The sequence below is a fragment of the Penaeus chinensis genome, chromosome 10 (assembly GCF_019202785.1).
Source record: "Penaeus chinensis breed Huanghai No. 1 chromosome 10, ASM1920278v2, whole genome shotgun sequence".
Classification (NCBI taxonomy): domain Eukaryota; kingdom Metazoa; phylum Arthropoda; class Malacostraca; order Decapoda; family Penaeidae; genus Penaeus; species Penaeus chinensis.
The window spans coordinates 25085994-25105963 of record NC_061828.1 but is presented as its reverse complement, the minus strand read 5'-3'; the positions used below and the strand labels follow the sequence as shown (position 1 = coordinate 25105963).

Genomic DNA, 19970 nt, shown 5'->3' with positions numbered 1-19970 from the left:
GTGTGGTGCGTGATGCTGTAGATGAGGCACCACAGGGAAGGATGATGGGCCAGCCAGAGAGTCGATCCGCAATTACCAGGAAAGACTTCCCAGCAACTGTGAAGAAGTCGGCAGACAGACTCAAAAGGCCTTGTGGGGTTATTGTTTTGCATGGTCGCTTGCCTTTTTGTTGGGTTGCATAACTGTGCTGGTGATGTCAGCGTCGATCCCAGGCCAAAATACGTTCTGACGTGCCCTGCATTTCGTCGCTTCCACCCCACGGTGACTGTCGTGTAGGCGAGCCAGTGGGCGGTCGGTATCATAATTCTTTGGCCATACAAGACCAGTTCCCCTTCGGCAAAGACTGTCTCGAAGCTTCGAGTAAGGGAGTAAAGAATTGTGTAGGTCGTAACGGTTACAGGGGAACCCAGTGCAGTGAGCCTGCAGTACATAGGGTCTGCACTTTCTGCTTCTCGTAACTCTTGCAGGTTTCTATCGGCGTCTTGATTCTTGGAGTTGGTGACGGTACTGATAGCATTACAGGTCACTATACTCCTCAAGTGGGTGTCGGTGTCATTGCATAGCTTCTCATCTTCTGGTGTGGGCTGGTTGGCTGGAGCTTTGGACAAGGCATCGGGGATGAAGAGCTGCTTTCCAGCACGCCTCACAGCCATAAATTGATAGGGTGAGATGAGACCTTCAAGGCGTTGGAGGTGGGGATTCTCTACTGTGCCCAACGTGTACTTGTTGAGGATTGGTATCAGCGGCCTATGGTCGGTCATCAGTGTGAAGTTCCGAAATCCAATCAAGTATGGTTTACACTTTGATGTGCCTAGACGGCGGCGAGCAACTCTAATTCATTGGTGGCATAACGAGTCTCAGCGTCGGTAAGGAAGCGGGAGCCACAAAGAACAAGGCATAACCGGCCTTGGCCATGGTCTTGGAGTAACGTGTAACCGATTCCAAAGAGGCGAGAGGCGTCCGTTTGCAGCACGATTGGGAGTGCTGGGTCGAAGTGTGCCAACACTGGTGGTTGTAGCAAAGCTTCTTTGACGCGTCGGAAGGCCTCGTCATGATCAGCTGTACAAGTAAATGTCTGTTTTGGCCTCAGCAAGGGGCGAAGGGTTTGGGCAACAACAGCAAAATCTGGGGTGAACTCTGACAGTTGGTTCACCAGGCCCATGAAGAAACGCTGGTCAGTCAGGTTTGCTGGTGTAGGAAAGTCGTGGATGGCGCTGATTCTGTCCTGGTCTGCTTCAATTCCCTTGGCTGAGATGTTGTAGCCACAGAAGCTCACACTAGGGGTGGCGATTACAAACTTGTCCCGGTTGAGCGTGATCCCATGCTTGCAGCACCTAGCTAGCATCTGGTCAACTTGTCGGATGTGCGTCTTGAAGTCGTCGTCGTAGAGAAGGATGTCATCTACCACCTTTACACATCTCTGCATACCTTGGAGGGCCATGTCTCCTCAACGACAATAAGCATATCCAGTAGCCGAGAAGCCCATGGGGCCTCTGCAATTCTCGAAGCGTCCGTACGGCGTTATGAAAGTGGTGAGGTGCTGATCCTCCTCGGCGAGTTCAAGTTGCCAATATCCGCACAAAGCATCCGCTGTCGTGAAATACCGTGACGATGGAGTGACGCGATGGATGGAAGGGTGTTGGGCAAGGATGTGTCGGGCGGGGTACTTGGCTGTTGAGGTGGGATAAGTCAACAGTAATCCGCACCCCTTTATCCTTCGCTATGGTGACTAGTGGGTGGCACTAGTCAGAGGGTTCATCTGCTACAGGTGCGATTATGCCTTGACTTACCATTGACTCGAGTTCTTCCTTCACCTGTTGCTGAAATGCGAAGGGAATCTGTCTCGGAGTTTGGACAGCAAATGGTACTGCTCCTTCCTTTAAGTGTATCCTCATTGGTCGTCCCGACATTGGCTGTAGTGGAGCCACTGTGAGAGTAGCAAGTCCTTGTATTCCTGTAGGAAATATTCTCTTGCAACAGACGGGGTTGGCAGGGAAGTGCGACTCGGCACACCTGTATGCATGTTTGACCTCAAAAATCGGCTTCGGGAATTGGGAAGAAATGATGGCTAACTCCTGACAGTGTCCATTAGAGAGGAGAGGAGTCGTGACACCATCATGGACTTGTATCTTGGCCTTGCAAGTCCTCTTTCCTTGTCCTAGTGTTGCATGGAAAAATCCCAGGGCAGGAGCCATTTCAGATCCATCAGCTGTCGAGGTAGTGGTGGATGCTAGGGGCTGTAAATCACTGTGGGGGATTTTCAGCAAATCCAGGTGTTTCTTACCCATGATCGTGACATCCGCGCCCGTATCTGGCAGCATCTGAAGGCGTGATGTGGTCTGGCCGTACGTCAGGTGGACATTAACGGTCTTGGGAATCTTGCTGTCTGCTGATACACGATGACAGTTGTAGTTTTTCGGGCGAGGTGATCCTTTGCTGTCGTCGGCCTTCTTCGATCTGCACACCTTGGCGAAATAGCCTCTCTTGTGACATGAGCGGCACTCGAGTTCTTTTGCGGGACATTTGCTGGTCCTGGCCCAATGTCCTTTGTGTCCGTAATTCGAGCATGTGTCATCCTTAGCAAGGCATTTCCCGTGTCCGTGTCGTCGGGTACATGACTGACAGGAATGGGTGTTCGATGCAAATTTCTGTTCTTGACGTCTTGGAGGAGAGAAGTGGTCTTGTCATGCTGTTTCCTCTTCTTGTAGCTTGAAACAGCACGCAGTTGACTCGGGGATGAGTGGATGGCTGAAGCTGCATCCTTGGTGCCTCGAAAGAACGACAGCAGGTGACCATATCCTGGAGTGATGCACCTCCGTGGAGAGAGATGAGGCATTGCACAAGCTCTTCCTCCTTGACACCCATCAATAGGATCATCTTGAGCCGTGCCTCCGCACAAGTAACTGGTTCGCCTGCCAGGTCTATCATATGTATGTAGAAGTCTGAGAACGTCTCACCATCCTTTTGTTTGCAGCACAGAAGTTCACGACGGCGTAGAGCTTCGTTACACTGGTTCTTAAAGTGCCTTTGGAGTTCATCTAGTACTTCGTCGACTGTCAGTGTGTATTGCAGGATCCATTGCACGTCGAGGGACACCGACATCCTCAGCTGTATTAACTGTTTCTCCCTGGGTAGCTTCGGCAGGTCCACCATCATGGCGTAGTCGTCCCAACTACGACGCCACTGGCGAAACGTCTGGAAGGTATTGTTTGCTCGTAATGTGGGCGGTCTGTGTGCAAGTCACTAGCAAACAAGTTGTTATATGAATGGAGGTAGATAGTTGCATGGTTAATATGATATAGAGGGTGACAATCAATGATGTACCTGTTATGCTATGGTATATACACAGACACTAATATATCACATATTTACAGTGTCCAAGTCCTGCGCAGGTATATATATACATGTACTTGGCGGTCAGGTCACGTCGGTAATCAGGTGAGCGACGATCTTGGCTAGTCCGTGGCTCTCCGTTGCGGTGTTGAAGTTGTTAGTAAAGTGTATGTATGCCGCTTCTACCTTTGTCACTTAGGGAGATAGCCGCCGGTGTCGACGTGAACAACGAAGGCGCTCCTCTTGTCATGTCGTCGGAGGGCGCTGCGGTGTTGGTCGATTCGTTGTTCGTGGAGGCCTCGTCCTGTCTCACCTATGTAAAATTTATCACAGCCGCCGCAAGGTATGCTGTACACCTGGCTAAGAGGTCTGTTGTGGTCTGACCTCTTTTCCCTTACGATATCTCCGATTTTCTTTTATAAAAGTGGTGACTATCTTCATAGTGCCTCCAGGTGTTGCGTCAGCTGCGAGTGTGGGATGCTAATTCTGTGTCCTGTTCTGTGTGGCGTCCCTTCTTGATTTGGTCAAGATCTTTTCTGCCTTGCGTCAGAGGTGGGCGAGCAAGGTGCGAGGGTAACGGAGGCGTTGGAAGATATTTCTGACGTGTTGTATTTCCTCCTCCAGGAACTCCGGGCTGCATATTCTAAGTGTTCAGAGGAAGAAACCAATGGTTCTATTGCTGTTGGCAGAGAAATAGTGTATGAAATCTTCTTAATTTGTGGATTTTCTATACACAGAGAAAACCAGGCCGTCAAGTCTCCTATGAATTAGGGTGTTTAGTAAAGGGAACCGTTCATTTATCTCCTCTTCTGTGGTGAAGTGTATGGAGGGGTGCACTGCGTTTAGTCTATGGAGATCTTGAAGGTTAGTCCTGGTCGGCACTACAGCGAGGATGTCATCTACATAACGAAGCCAAACGACATTCTTCCCCACGATGTTCCGGTAGTGGTCAGCCTCGAGAGATTCCATGAACAGCTGGGCAAGGACTGCTGAAAGAGGTGAGCCCATCGCAAGTCCTTGAATTTGCTCGTACTCACGTCCTCGGAATTCGAACGGGCCAAACTCCACGCAGAGGCGGATGAGTGCGAAGTAATCATCCCTCGGCAATGGTAGCTCATCCTCGTCCATTGCTGTCAGCGTTCTTTTTGCAGCTTCTATGGCCCCGTCGATAGGGACGTTCGTAAAGAGCGACTATGCCCTGATGGAGCAGTAAATGCGAAAAGACCATCGGGATATTCGTGTTTTCCTGTACTTTCCTTCGTTGTTCTACTTGCAATTTGTCTGACATGAATTCCACACACACACACACAATATACATACATACATACATACATATATATGTATGTATGTATGTATATATATATTTATATATATAATAAACCTAATATATATCTTGAAGACACCTGGACCTCACTAAAGGCCACCAGCTTGACCTTTGTTTGATTTCTTGTTTAGGATTGGGAACAGATGATTGACAGCCTTCATAGACAATTGATTTCAGAAGACTAGCGCAAGTCAGTCCTGCAGGTGTTAATAAGGTAACTAGGGGAGGTGGCCGAAGCTCCCTACTATGGTAAAAATCTGGTGCTTACTTCCAGAGACAGGGGGACTAGTGACGGAATGAGTGGAGCCAGAGGTAGTCAGAGCAACAGAGAGGTTAAGACTGGTCACGTGATATGCATAGTTTATTGTGTTAAGAGTTCACCTGGAACCTCGCCTTCAGCAGAGGTTCACTAGATATAATTTTGGCGACAGCGGTGTAGATACGTTTAGTGTACACATCATCACGAACCCCTTATGCTCTATTGCTTAAGAGTTATCGTCACTAGTACGAAGTTTTTTGTGGAAAATGGCCAAGACCTTGTCCTACCGACGCAGGGCAAATCTCTCACCTACCCCAGTTCCTACGGCCATTTATCTGCTGGTAATGCCCGCACCCCAGCAGCTTTATCGTCAGGTGTCAGTGGCCATGGATGTTTCTCCCGCACCCTCGACCGACTAACAGTAGGTCAATGATCCTAAGCTACTTCAGCGACGGCCAGAAGATTGTCAGGAGCAGCTGGTCAGTACTCCCGATCCCGTGCAGATTCCCGCACAGACGACCGCTGTAAGTAGACGCGTCAAGGTCTCAGCGCTTTAGAGGCCGGGCTCCCCTCATTGGCATAGCCCGGGCGAAGCTCAGCTTTGCATATCGGACTTATCCTTATCTCAGCGCTTTGCGGGGTGACACTGACTCCCCGTGGCCTGCAGTACCCTGCAGAGGATGAGGAGGCAGGAGAGTTCTGCAACGACATGCAAGACAGGATTGACAGCTACCTCGACATCGACGACGGAAATGGCAACCTCTACGATTCCCCTGACAGGTGTAGTAGCATGACCCCGCAACCTGAAGCTCAGCATACTTCCCAGGTTGGGCATGCCCAGGTCCGCCGCCTTGTCCGCGCTCATTGGACAGCGGGCTCCCCTCGTTCCCTGCGCGCTTACACAGCGCTCGTATACATAAGCCGCGCAGGCAGCTAGCGAGATTTAGCGAGATCACAGCCTCCGGGCTAGTACAGTGGTAACGTGCCGGCCTCTCATCCGAGGGGTTGGCGGTTCGCGCCCCGCCCAGGTGCGAGAAGTTGCAATTGTCGCCTGGAGGTTACTGCTGTGGCTGGGTATCACGGCGGGTAAGGACTAAGCCGAGTCAGCACCAGCTGACACACGTTAGCGAGTCGACATTAGTTGACACAGGCCGGGCGAAGCTCAGCTTCGCATATCGGACTTATCCTTAGCGAGATCACCATTCCCCGATCCTCCAGCAGAACAAGAGCTTAGCACACAAGGACTGCCCAGTCCTTAGCCGACTGGGGAGCCTACCGGCTCCCCCGTAGAGCTCCAACTTCAGCCTTCATCACCCAGCCAAACCTGTGGGCACTCACACAGTCACTCCCTAAAGAGATAAGACACCAGACTAACACAGTAGATGCCCACATAACCATCTATTATACTGGTGACCTCCGGAGTGACACGTTCCGGTATATCGAACTCTCACCGACGAATAGGATCGCCGGTGGTGCGAGTACGACCGCTGTCGGAGGAGGCACCCTGAAGACCCCTCGCAACCTCGTCGCCCTTTGGTGTAAAAACGACGATGGCCCCGACGCTGAGACGACAACGATCAATGACTCGTGAACGGCGAAGAGAGCGGACCCCGGAGTAACAAAAAAAATTGTACCGAAGCCCAGGATGTCAGATCCTGACACAGTTGTCAAAGCCTTGGGGTATAGGCCTTGGCCTTTTCTAGGATAACACATCCTCGACGCAGCACGCTCTGGTACATACGGAAGGCTCCCGCGAGAAGCCGCGTTGCCCTGCCTTGGTGCCCAGTAAAGAGAAAAGTTATGACCTCTACCGCTGTGACGCAGGTCCCGAATGACGGTCACGAGGGAGACGGAGTCCCTCCCGTGCACACCAGACTCGGGAATTGCTGCTGAGTGCACCAAGCGACGTGCAAGAGGACGTGACCTGCAGGAAGCACACGACGATGAGCAGAAGATGCACAGTATTTGTTTTAAGCAAGATGGGCGAACCATGTGTACTGGGTCTTTTTTTTTTTTTTGTAATCGTGTAGCTGTAGGTACATGATATGTAGGTTTACTACATATATATGTAGATATATGAATGATAAAATAAATAAATATATAGATATAGATGAATTCATTAATTTATGTGTATATATATGTATATATATATATATATATATATATATGTGTGTGTGTGTGTGTGTCTGTGCGTGCGTGCATTTGTGTACGTATATGTGTGTGTGTGTGTGTGTGTATATATATATATATATATATATATCTTAAACTATACAGCTTATGCAGAAAGTTCAAGTCATGGAAGTATCGTCAAACAGGGACAAAACATGAACTAACAAATACTATAAATAAAAAGGGATTCAATACTCAAATAATAAATGAAACAGTGATCTCAGGTACCCACATGAAAACAGCTAAAAGGAGCCTCGGAATAGGGAGAAATCAAATGTATGCAATAAAGAAACCAGACGGAGAAGTAACATATAGTAAGAATGAAATCATAAGAGTAGTGGAAGACTTTTACAGGGATATATACAGCTCAAATGAACAGCTACGGATAGAAGCGAACGCGGTAACTAGAGACGTACCCAACATCACAACAGAAATGCTTAAAGACATGAAGAGAGGGAAAACACCAGGTGAAGACTGAATTAGTATATACATTATGACAGATGCAGATGAAATTGCAACAGTGAAACTAGCCAACCTCTTTAAGAAATGCCTTTTCAACGGAAAAACTCTGAAAGACTGGAAAAATGCAACAATTATTTTGATACATAAAACAGGGGTTAGAAAGGGTCTAAAAAACTACCAACCCATAAATCTCCTTTCAGTTACCTACAAACTGTTCACAATAGTCATCACAACTCGCATCTCTGACACTCTGGATTCTAACCAGCCTAGAGAACAGGCAGGCTTCCGCAGTGGATTCTCAACAACAGACCACATCCACACGCTCACCCAAATATGAGAAAAAAAATAAACGAATATAGGAAGCCCTGTGTATGGCATTCATCGATTACAAAAAAACATTTGACTCTGTTCAAATGACAGCACTACTATAAGGTATTCGAAGACAGGGAGTAGAGGAGGTATATTGTAAAATAGTGGAAGATATATACGAAGATGGGACAACAACCATCAAGCTCCACACGGAAACCAATAAAATACCAATTTTAAAAGGTGTTAGACAGGGCAATACCATCTCACCAAAACTGTTTACAGCTTGCTTTGAGTAAATATTCAAGAAGCTAAAATGGAACGTAAAGGGTATCAAAATAGGAAACGAATACCTAAACAATCTAAGATTTGCAGATAGTATTGTTCTCTTCAGTGAATCTGCAAATGAAATGCAGCAACGGATAAACGATCTGAATAGAGAGTCTGAAAGTCGGACTAAGGATAAACAGAGCTCTCCCGGCCACCGCAGGGACTAGACCTCCCAAGATGCGACGACGAACTTGCCCAGAGGAGCACCCCTGCCCTGCCCTGGCGCTGGACTTCCTGCTCACCCGCTGCACTACGGCCACTCACTTGCCCTGCAGAACGGCGAGTTCGCCTTCCATGCCATCAGCGAAGGATCAAGACTTCAGGCCACTGCGAGCTGCCTTGCCCAGAGATTCGGAGAGCCTCGCCCCTACACCGTGAATGAAGGTACTAGGCGAGCTGCCACCCTTCATACTCTTCAGTTACCTCCAACTGCTGGCAAGAACACCGTGAGCTGCCGTGTTACCTGCCAGCACACTGCCGTCTGCGAACTGCAGATGCCACCGACAAACCTGCTTATTCACTTTTGTGAATACTTAGAGATAAATTTAAAAACTTTTTGGACTTAGGTTGTGTGTCGACTTAGTGTCCCCTCAACGGCGGGGGACACAGGGCAGTGCCACGAGGGGGACCGGTAGGTTCGGTTGCCTTAAACCATTGAGAAGGTTTTTTCCTGCTGTTAGGGTTAGGTTAATCCTGGGGCGTGTCGTCTCACACCACAAGAAGGGTAACAACGCCAGTAGTTTACAAACCATGGTAATAGGCAATAAGGCTATTTTAGATATGATAAAATGAAGAACACAAAACAAGAAAAATGCAAAGGATCCTCTTCTTCTGGAACATCGCCTCCCAACAAGGCCCCCACTCCAAGAACATCGGCACGACTACGTCAATCGATGTCCTGCCCACCACCCTGGAAACCAAGACGTACAAGTCGACTGAGGCCCAGGCCACCACTCAAGAACCGAAGACGCTAGCTGAGGAACATGAAGCCGACCAGCAATGCCTTCCCTCAAGCACCGACTGACGCTGCCATGAAGATGAAAGCAACCCTGCCGAGGCTTCCAGCCCTTCCCAAGATTGCCCATCTGCCAGGATTCTAGACTTTCACATGTTTAAATTGATGAAATTCACCCTTGCTCCAAACAATGACTTCAGAATAATTTACAATACCTTTATTGCACTGGAAAAATAATTCCCTACCTTAACAATTGCTACCAAGGTAACTAAGAACAGCTCTTTCTTACTCTCCTCTAAGACAGAAGAGACTGCAAGATTCCTTGCAAGCAGGATCCCTCTCCAACGGTAAAACCGTTAATATCAAATACTTCAACCCAGAAGAAGCCACCAAGAAAGTCATCATAGTCGGCTTCCCAACCGAGCCACCCAGACATCCTCACCAACAGCCAGGTGTTGTTTCTGCCATCAGATGCAAATCCCACAATAATACAACCAAGAGCCCCTACGCTGTTATATTTGCCAAACGTTTGGACATCACCAAAGTGCATGCAAGGCCAAGGCCCCTTGCGCCATCTGCTCTGAAGCACATGAGACAAACTTATATCTCACTAAACTCAAAGCTGAGGGAAACGTAAACACAAGGTGCCCCAGCTGCAAGCGTAAGCATTATGCATGGAACTTAAGCTGCCCACAAAGAAAACAGCCAACACCCCCCAACAAAACCCCCAACCAGGCCTGCATAACACTTTTACCAACAAGCTCTTCACACAGTTAAAACAAGGTCGGCATGGAATACCCAGCCTCCCTGGAACCAACACCACAGCAAAGTCGAGGACAAGAAAACTCCCTCAGAAAGATATGAGGAGTCCTTCCCAGCACTCATTCTAGCTTCTCCACCGACACAAGCTGAGCTGAGACCCTCAATAGTTGCAGAACAACAAGACTCCCTCAGCTCCCTAAACTCCCTAGCATCCTCACTTCTAGCTTTATCCACCTCCATCACCGCCATGATGAAACAAAACCAAGAGATTCTGAACAAGATCAACAGGCTTCACCAATGCCCAATCCACACGAAACCTCAAGCCCCTCTAAACAATTCTGAGGCCAATGTCACCCATCTGCCATAAGACCCACTCACCCTGATTATGCAAAATCAACCAGAACTACATAAATCTTTCCACATGAAAACCTTCCTTTCTGAAGAAGGAGAACAGATCTTACCAGTACTGGGTTATACCCCCCCCCCCCCACCTTCACGCCACGAGGAGCAATTTTACCCCATGCCTTCTCCTGCAATTTTATCCACAATTTCGACTCTAAGAGACGCTCACATAAACAGCCCTGGAATAAAAAAAAAAATAATAATAATAAACACAGCGGTTGAAAGCCTCTGGCCTGCTGAATACTCCAAAACACCCTGGAAGTCAAACATCTTCCCACGGGAATACCTTCTCTTCGGACGAAGATGAACGGACCCTTGTAATCTCAAAGACCTCGCCCCAACCATCTCCAGAGAACCAGCGGCAACCCATAACATTCACCCCAAATGGAGATTAAAATCCTGCAGTGGAATATAAACAATCTGAGGACTCAGTTGCCTCTACTCAAAGATGCCCTATACAGCAAAGCAATAGACATCGTCCTAATACAAAAAAACATCTTCAATGACAGCTACCAGATACCAACAATACCACCAATTCCATAACCCTGGACATTCTCGTGGACTATTAACCAAGTAACCCCACTCTCAACCCTGCCTCCTTTGGCTCTAACATAGAAGCCCTAGCGGCCATAATACAATTTTAAGATGAAACGCTTAACATCTTTAATATATATAGACCTCCTAACCCCCACGCCGACCTAGACTTGGAAGAAATTGCTGCCCTCTCTGAGATATAGCCTATCTACATAGGCGGAGACTTCAGTACTCACCATCCAGAACTGAATGACATCAACTTTCCTAACAGATTCCACCAATCCAATCAAACAGGAAGACACATAACCCACACCGTATCCTCCTCCCACGAGCTTCTTATTAATAGCAAGAAAGCTATCCATACCTTAGAAAGCGTTTTAGACCTCATTTTTGTAAGTCCCTACCTCTGACAACACAACTCATGGGAATTCCACAACTACTTAATCAGCGATCAATTTGCCCTTGTTATCTCTCTCAGCCTCCCTAGGATGATACTCCTCTCACCAGCCCCAAGATGGAACCCCTCTCGCGCAAATTGGCAAGTTTTCAGGGAGAAAATTAATGACTGGTACCAGTTCTACAGACCTGAAAACATAGACTTAGAACAATTAGAGTCAGACTTCAAAGAAGCTATCACTACAGCAGCAAACTCCTCCATGACACACACAAAACTATATGAACAACCCCGCAAAGATAGTTGGTACTACAATGAGAAAGTAGCTGAACTATAACACAGACTCCACATCACAAAGAAAGACTTGCTGAGCCATTACTCCCCAGACAGCCTAATCTTATACCGAGAAACCTCCAAGCAGATTAGACAAGAACTCTGGAACATAAGAAACGAAAAAAGGTTAGAATGGTGCTCAATACTCATTAGTCACACTACTCTCAGAGACATCTGGAAACACCTTAGAGGAGCTATGGGGACAAGCAGACGTCGACAAACAGCCCACCCTTCACCAGAAAAAGAGGCAAACAGACTAATCCAACACTTTGCCAGCCGGTCATCTTCGCACAATCTCTCAGACGATTCTCTGACATACTCTCCACCCTATTTCCACTCAGATCAGCCATAGTAGATACCAGAGCTGATACAGACCACCCAATAACAGAGCACGAACTATGTCTAGCTTTATCAAAACACAAGGCTACCTCTCCCGGGGACGATGGAATAACATCAGAAATGCTATCTCATTTAGGAAGAAATGGTACCAACCATCTCCTGAAACTATTTAACATGTCATGGTCCCACGGCACTTTGCCCACCTCCTGGAAACACGCCTAGCATAATTCCAGTTCTGAAGACCTGAGATAGGACTATGTACAGACCTATATCCCTACTCACATGTGTAAGAAAAAAACATGGAAAGGATAGTCCTACACAGGCTAAGATACAAAATGCCAGAACCATACACACATAGTTTCGCATTCCACAAAGAGATTGGCACTACAGACAACAATGCCACACTACGATCACTTCTTGATGTCCCTAAGACCATATTAGTAATGCTAGACCTTGAGAGAGCCTTCAAACTCGCTGACCCTACTGTTATCACTGCAATTCTTGCCGAAAAAGGAGTAAAGGGCAAATTACTAGGCTGGATCCAGGACTACCTCACCAACAGATCTGCATCAGTATCATTTCAAGGACATACATCCCGCTCCCTAACCTTTGAGAAAAGCATTCCACAGGGAGGAATCCTCAGCCCCTTCCTCTTTAACCTACTTGTCGAACAGCTAGTCAAATTACATTTCCAGGCAGATACCAAACTCTTTGCTTATGCTGATGACCTCCGGTTAGTATCCACAGGCCAACACAGATACGCTCATACCGAACAGGCACTTGACATCATAACTAAAGAATGCAACAGGATAGGTCTTAAGATAAACCCAACCAAATCCTCCGCTATATACACTTCTGGAGAATTACCTGGACCCCTCTAACCATACAAGCAATGATCATACAATGGGAAGAAAAACACAAATGCTTCGGTCACACTTTTGCTTATTTTGGATTATTCCACACCACAACTCCAACATGTCATCCTTCGCACACAACCTAGACTTCACACTCTCCATAGGCTAGCATCAACAACTTTGTTGATGCTCCATTGTTGATTACTATGCCTTATTGCTCATTGAACTCACTCTGCTCAAGTCTCCAAGCTTGAGACAATCCAAAATCAGGCCACGAGAGTCATTCTTGTGAAAGCACTTGAAAAAAAAAAAAAAAAAAAAAAAAAAAAAAAAAAAAACCCTCTCCCAACGACATCCTAATCACGTCAATAAACTGCAGCAACTTCTTTCAAAGGTCAAAAAGTCACACTCACCTGGATCCAAATCCACACCAACATCACAGGAAATGAAATAGCAGACCAAACTGCACTTGCAGCCTCCCACTGCAACCACATTAACACTACTATCCCCCAAGAATATCCCAATTACGGATGACCATACAAAGAAACATCGCACTGGAAAGTAGATTAGAACATTTATTCTGCGCTTCCAAAGGTTCTCCTTAAGCATCCTGGTATAAAGAAGTTACCTCATACGACGGGCCTCCCATCATAAGAGCTACTCACTGCAAAGAAGCTATTATCCTCCATAGATTACGACTAGGATACAGATGCTCTTGGGAGATAGCTATAAGGAACCCCCGAGAATGCCAACACTGTTGTGAAACACCGACACCCGAACCACTGCTACACTACCTCCTTTCATACCCCGTCCTACAGACTATCCGACCCCACAGATATTACTTAGAAGATTCCAGCGACACAAACACCGCCTCTCCACACTCGCTCAGTGTCAAACGCCTTCTTGAGATCGATGTGCATCCCGAATCACTAAGAGGAGGCTAAGAGGAATTCCAACAAGGATTATTGGACTAATAGCAAACTTGTATACAGGCACTGAAAGTGCTGTAAAGTGTGGTGGGGGTTTGTCGAGCTTCTTCCCTGTTAGTTTAGGTGTGAGGCAAGGCTGTGTTCTTGCACCAACACTTTTCAACACTTGCATGGATTGGATACTGGGTAGAGCTACTGTCCAAAGTCACTGTGGAGCAACTCTGGGCAATATCAAGGTTACAGACCTTGACTTTGCTGATGATGTTGCCGTTCTCTCTGAATCTCTGGAAACCCTAGTGGCGGCTCTTGATGCATTTAGCATATATATATATATATTATATATATATATATATATATATATATATATATATATATATATATATATATGTAGATATGTATGTATATAAATACATATATGTATCATATGTAATTATATATGCCTATGTATATATGTATATATATACACGTGTATATATTATATGTACACACACACACACAGACACCCGCGCGCACGCGCAATATCGCGATACATGTATTAGCGAACGTAAGTTAAAATTCATGAACTGCAAAATGACACGTTTCCTCTTTATCATTGGTGATTATTATTTGTGCTTTAGTCGTTTCAAGTGCGGTTCAAAATCTATTTTTTCTTTGAAAGACGAGTCGCTTATTGTTAGGGGAGACGACTAGCTTATCTTTGTAAAAGGATCAATAGATAAAACAAAACAAAAATTAAAATGCATGCTTTCAAACTCAGAAATACAGAAATACACACTTTTTTTTCCATTATGCACATGCATTTCTATGTGTGTGTGTGCGCGCGTATATATACACATATATACACATATTCAAACAAAAACACATACACATACATATATGTATATATATATATATATATATATATATATATATATATATATATATATGTGTGTATACATATACATTGATACATATATATATGTATATATATACTTATATATACATACATATAATGTATATGTATATATACATATATATGTATATATGTATATATGTGTGTGTATATATGTATATATATATATATAATCTGAATATATACAAACACCGTAGACTGTTCACTGGACTACTACAGTGAATTTTGAATAAACAGCCATTTATAGATAATTATTATGATATCATTTTATTTATTGCACTAAATTTTATATACTGATATCCCTTCAAAATAAAAATACGTGAATCAACATTCTGTAGGGTTTGGCAATTCTACGTGATCCAGAGATATTTACAATTTTAACCAATGCACCTTTAAAATGTCGAATCAATATCGATCTCGACATGGGACCCCCCCCCCCCCTTTGAAAAAAAATTAATATAGTGAAATTTAGTGGCCACAATCCATATTAATACTCTATCGGTTCCAATGACATAATGAATATTAGATACATAGAACACAGATTATGCAAGACCCATAAATGAGTGAAAAAGAAACAATAGATATAATACTAATAGAAATGCATCAATAATACAAGTCAATGACATACAAAATCAATAAACATATCAAATATACATTAATATCTAGCAATGGACAGTTATAGCACATTTAGAACTAACAATGGCTCATATTTTATACATATCACTTTTCAAGCACCCTTTTGAACATCCACCCATAACCTTGAGGCCAAGCAGAGGTGTAACTTCCCACACCAGTTTACGGATGTTTTCTGCTATCCAATGACTGCACCATCGGTAGTTTTTCCGGTCAGCCCACCCATTCTTGGTAGGCTTAATCATTAACTACTGTATGCTGTCCCGGTTACTGGTTACTCCCCAAGGGCGAGTCTTCCTCAACTGTTATGCTCATGTTATACCTTTGCGCTGCTCTGCACTTGGTCTCCTCATCGCTGTCAACACCTCTTGAACTATGTACGCCTTACCTAATGATCACTTCTTTGACAAACCCGTTTATCGATATTCCCTTTGACACCAATGAACATTTTCAGAATTACTCTGTTAAACACACTAAGGGAACAAAGATAATTCTAAACCGCTGCCCACCAGGAATTTGGTTGACGGAAACCCCGAGAAAACCCAATTTTGACTTATCTATATTTAATATTTTAATTTGAGTAGCATGACTTAACGGTCTTAAGGCTCGTGGGGTATATTGAATTTAATTCTTCTGCTGATCGTCCCGAAGATACAACGGTCATAATAAGAGTTTTAACCAATTCATTTTTTCTGTAATCTAATACTAATAAACAGGTGGCATATTACATTGGGTTTAATGTTAGCTATAATGAATATCCAAAACTGACAAATATTCTTTTACTAAATCATTTCAAGTCTTCAATTAACACTAATTATATATCAGTAGCAATCATAAAGATAAATATGATAAAAATAATTGTGAGACGGGATCAAAACACTTACCTAACTCCATGGAATTTTCCGTTTACTTGGTCGGATAAGTAATTAATCCTACACTTCTTTCTCGATTTTCCTTTCCTACACTTTACCTTGAACTATTATAATTTCCTTATTCCTTCCTTGACACAATCGGAACTCTACTTACACTAATTCAATTATATCCACTCCAAAAGAGAGAGAGAGAGAGAAAAGAGGGGAAAAAACTGCATGTGAGAGGACAGCAGAAACCCAAATTTCAATTCATATGGAACGGACATTTATATCAATTAGTTTATCAATCATTACAACCATCAATTTCTAGGTAAAACAAGTGGTCCATACATACATACACATTTATATATACATATATATATATATATACATATATATATATATATATATATATATATATAATGTGTGTGTAAAGGCTATTAAGACGCCTTAAACATATGGTTTAGCAGGAGTAGTTAAAGGGACGGTTGGCTTAACCTCTTTTATTTCAGAAGCGTAAGCAACACAGATATTCACACGATACAAGTCTGGGTAAGGCTTAGTGCTAGGTCGTCAGCCCGGAGGGGGGGCGCGCGGCTGGAGCCAGCCTGACCCGACAAGCGGTCGGCAGGAACTCTCTGAAGGGACTCTCTCTGACCTGGATCATCCTGAACCTTAAGTACTGGTGAGTGCGTGAAGCCACGCTTATACGTGCTTCTGTACGCCACGTGGAAGCTATTTATACATACTTAGTCTGCTCGGCTACCTACTCACGCCTCGCCCTCGAGGCGTCTGATATTTGCCTCAAGGGTGACCCAACCTGGCTGGTTCTTGACTTGTAAACACTTCGTTCTTGCGTGTGCTGTCCCTGATGCATCTTCGTGGCTGCTCGTCCCTGTCGTCGTCTTCATCCTGGTCCCTGGTAAATCCGTTCGTCCTCGACATCCACACGTCCTCGAAGGTCTCGCACAGGTCCTCCTTGACTTCGGATTCATCCTCGTAGTCCTCGACCAGGCCTAACTCGGAGGCTTACTCGCCCAATGCACGTTCCCACAGATCTCATCCAGGTCCTTCTTGCTCGTACCGACGTCCTCGTTGTCCTCGTCAGGATCACGGGCGTCCGGCAGGAAGCGTCCTGTTCGAGCTCCTGGAGGTTGAGTGGATTTGCGGCGTCCAGGCAAGTTCACAGCATAATGGGTCGACTGGTACCTGCTCTGGCGAGTTCCTGGTCCTTCATTGGATCGACGGGCGTAATTATCCTATTCTTTCTCGGTTTCTGGCGATCTCCCGGTGACGATTTTTACAGTGCCCGAAGGTGACCGTTTCTGCAGCAGGGCCGTCCTTCAGAACTATGACAGATATCGTGAACAAGATTATACACATAAGGGCCAAGATGGCAAGAGAAAAGAAAGACATCAGAGAAGAGGGGATGTTAAGCGCCACTAGCCGATTATTTATATAATTTGCAGTTTTTATGGTTGAATTTTCGTTATTTTCCTCTTCTCTTTTTTTTCATTTTGTGGTTTATTTTCACAAAGTTAAGGAAAAAAAATAGGAGAGAGAGACGGTAACAGCAGTCCGCATAGACCTAGCTTGAACTGCTAACCGTCTCTGATAGACAGGAGGGTAAATAAGGGAAGCGACAACGGCATCCGCAAGGATTTACTTGAACCAATTGTCGTAATGCAGAGAAGAAGAAATGTATGTCACAAGTCACACATCACGACTTGAAGTGAAAGTGACCTCACACAGACCGGACATGTGTGCCAAACACGGAAATTAACGTTCATTTTACACAAATGCAATAAATAGCTATAGAAGTAATACAAAATTATTTCAAGTACTACATTGAATTTAACATTTAATGATATGCGACAAAATGACGCACTAATGAATGGTGACGTGAAAAAAAATTCACGAGCGCATCTTCTCGGGGAAAAAAATTCTGCCGAGATAACATGTCAAGCTGCGCATACAGACTTCAATTGATGGGGGGGGGGGGGGGTGTCTCTGTACCCTAATTTGCCGTACTTTATGAAGCGAAATAAGCTTGGAAAATATTAATAACCCACTCTATCTGCGAGTCTGTCATGGGCGCTCATGCAATGCCCTACGGGTATTTATCATGAATCACAAATCGATTGGATTTACCCCAAACATGGCAGCGACGTCAAAGGAGTGAGCGGGTTGTGATTAATAAGCGATTCGCGATTCTAGCTTAAGCCCTAGTCCTACATAATTTAACGGACGTAACTGTGGGTCACACCGGCTCAAAAAGTTGCCGAACGAACTAACGACGGAGCGCGGATCTATTAGGCATATACACAACCCCAAGTAATCAGGCATTCTGATACTATGATAAGGGGAAGATCCCTGGCGCTATATAAATATGGTTTAGCAGGAGTAGTTAAATGGACGGTTGGCTTAACCTCTTTTATTGGTATGGTATAAAAACCCACACTGTAAAACTAGATTTAATTGAAAAAGAGAGACTACAGTTTCAGAAGCGTAAGCAACACAGATAGTCACACGATACAAATCTGGGTAAGGCTTAGTGCTAAGTCGTCAGCCCGGAGGGGGGGCGCGCGGCTGGAGCCAGCCTGACCCGACAAGCGGTCGGCAGGAACTCTCTGAAGAGACTCTCTCTGACCTGGGTCATCCTGAGCCTTAAGTACTTATTAATCACTCCTTTTTCACCCTCTAGAAGTTGCTTGTATCTATTGGGTAACTCCCAAGCAATCGTTGTGATTCGTAATGGTTATATACCCCTAGGGTATGTCACAATCACCCATCAGAGATGCGTAGAGTAGAGCGTGTTATTTATAGCTTTTTTATCTCATTCCAAATCACTCTGAAGGGACTCTCTCTGACCTGGGTCATTCTGAGCCTTAAGTACTGGTGGGTGCGTGCACGTGGGGGCGCCTGCGGTGGGCCTGCCAACGAGGCAGCCCCGGCTGCGTGAAGCCACGCGTATACGTGCTTCTGTCCGCCATGTGGAGGCTATTTATACATACTTATAGTGTGTGTGTGTGTGTGTGTGTGTATTGGCATACACCTAAGCACGTTTTGTGTAAGCCATTAGACCAAAAGACCACGTGAGTGTTTACAACGTGGCTCTAAGCGGGGCTTCGATGACAATTATATTAGCACCTTGGTGATTTTATCACGGACTCAGTCATGGACTCAGTCGGCTCCTCGCCTCGACCTGACCTCACTTCCCTTTTTGCATCCGGTCAGCTGCACGCGTGGATAGGCCAATGCTGATGGACAGTTCGCTGTTCCCGTTATTTGGTTATTGTTAGTTGTTGACACCACAGGGATAAGCGTAACATCGTTACATTACTTATTGGTGAAACGTTCTATTGGCCCTAGAACGGTGCTTATAACGCGATTTTAGTATAAATTTATTATTGAGTATAGCGTTAGTATATTCCCCATATCATAGTGCATAGGGATGCCAATTATAACCCGGGGTTGCGTAAATCGCCTAATAGATCTATGTTCCAACGTTACGATAGCAGGTACAGGTAAAACCGAATTTATTCGTTCGATCGGCAACTTTTATGCGAGTCGGTGTGACCCATAGATACGTCCGTTCATAAATGTAGGTCTAAGCAAGAATCACTATTCGCTTATTAATCATTCCTTTTTCACCCTCTAGAAGTAGCTTGTATCTATTGGGTAACTCCTATGCAATCGTTGTGATTCGTAATGGTTATATACCCCTAGGGTATGTCACAATCACCCATCAGAGATGCGTAGAGTAGAGCGTGTTATTTATAGCTTTTTTATCTCATTCCAAATCACTTGATTTCGTTCTGCATTTTGGGTATTAATACCAGTGCTAATATATCGCGTTATTGTTCAAATGAACGGTAATCTTCGTGCTTGTGATACATTCGCTGTGTG

The 19970-nt window shown here is 45.0% G+C and overlaps 1 protein-coding gene across 1 annotated transcript; it reads left to right on the top strand.

Moving 5' to 3' along the window:
• The first annotated feature begins 12237 nt into the window (after positions 1-12237).
• Positions 12238-12783, top strand: LOC125029908. The gene has a single exon (XM_047620094.1). It carries the CDS (start codon positions 12238-12240, stop codon positions 12781-12783), a length of 546 nt encoding a protein of 181 aa, XP_047476050.1.
• The last annotated feature ends 7187 nt before the right edge of the window (positions 12784-19970 follow it).

Bases quoted from the DNA above. Each gene is read 5' to 3' on its own strand.
- LOC125029908 (XM_047620094.1), top strand. From the start codon at position 12,238: ATGCCAGAACCATACACACATAGTTTCGCATTCCACAAAGAGATTGGC.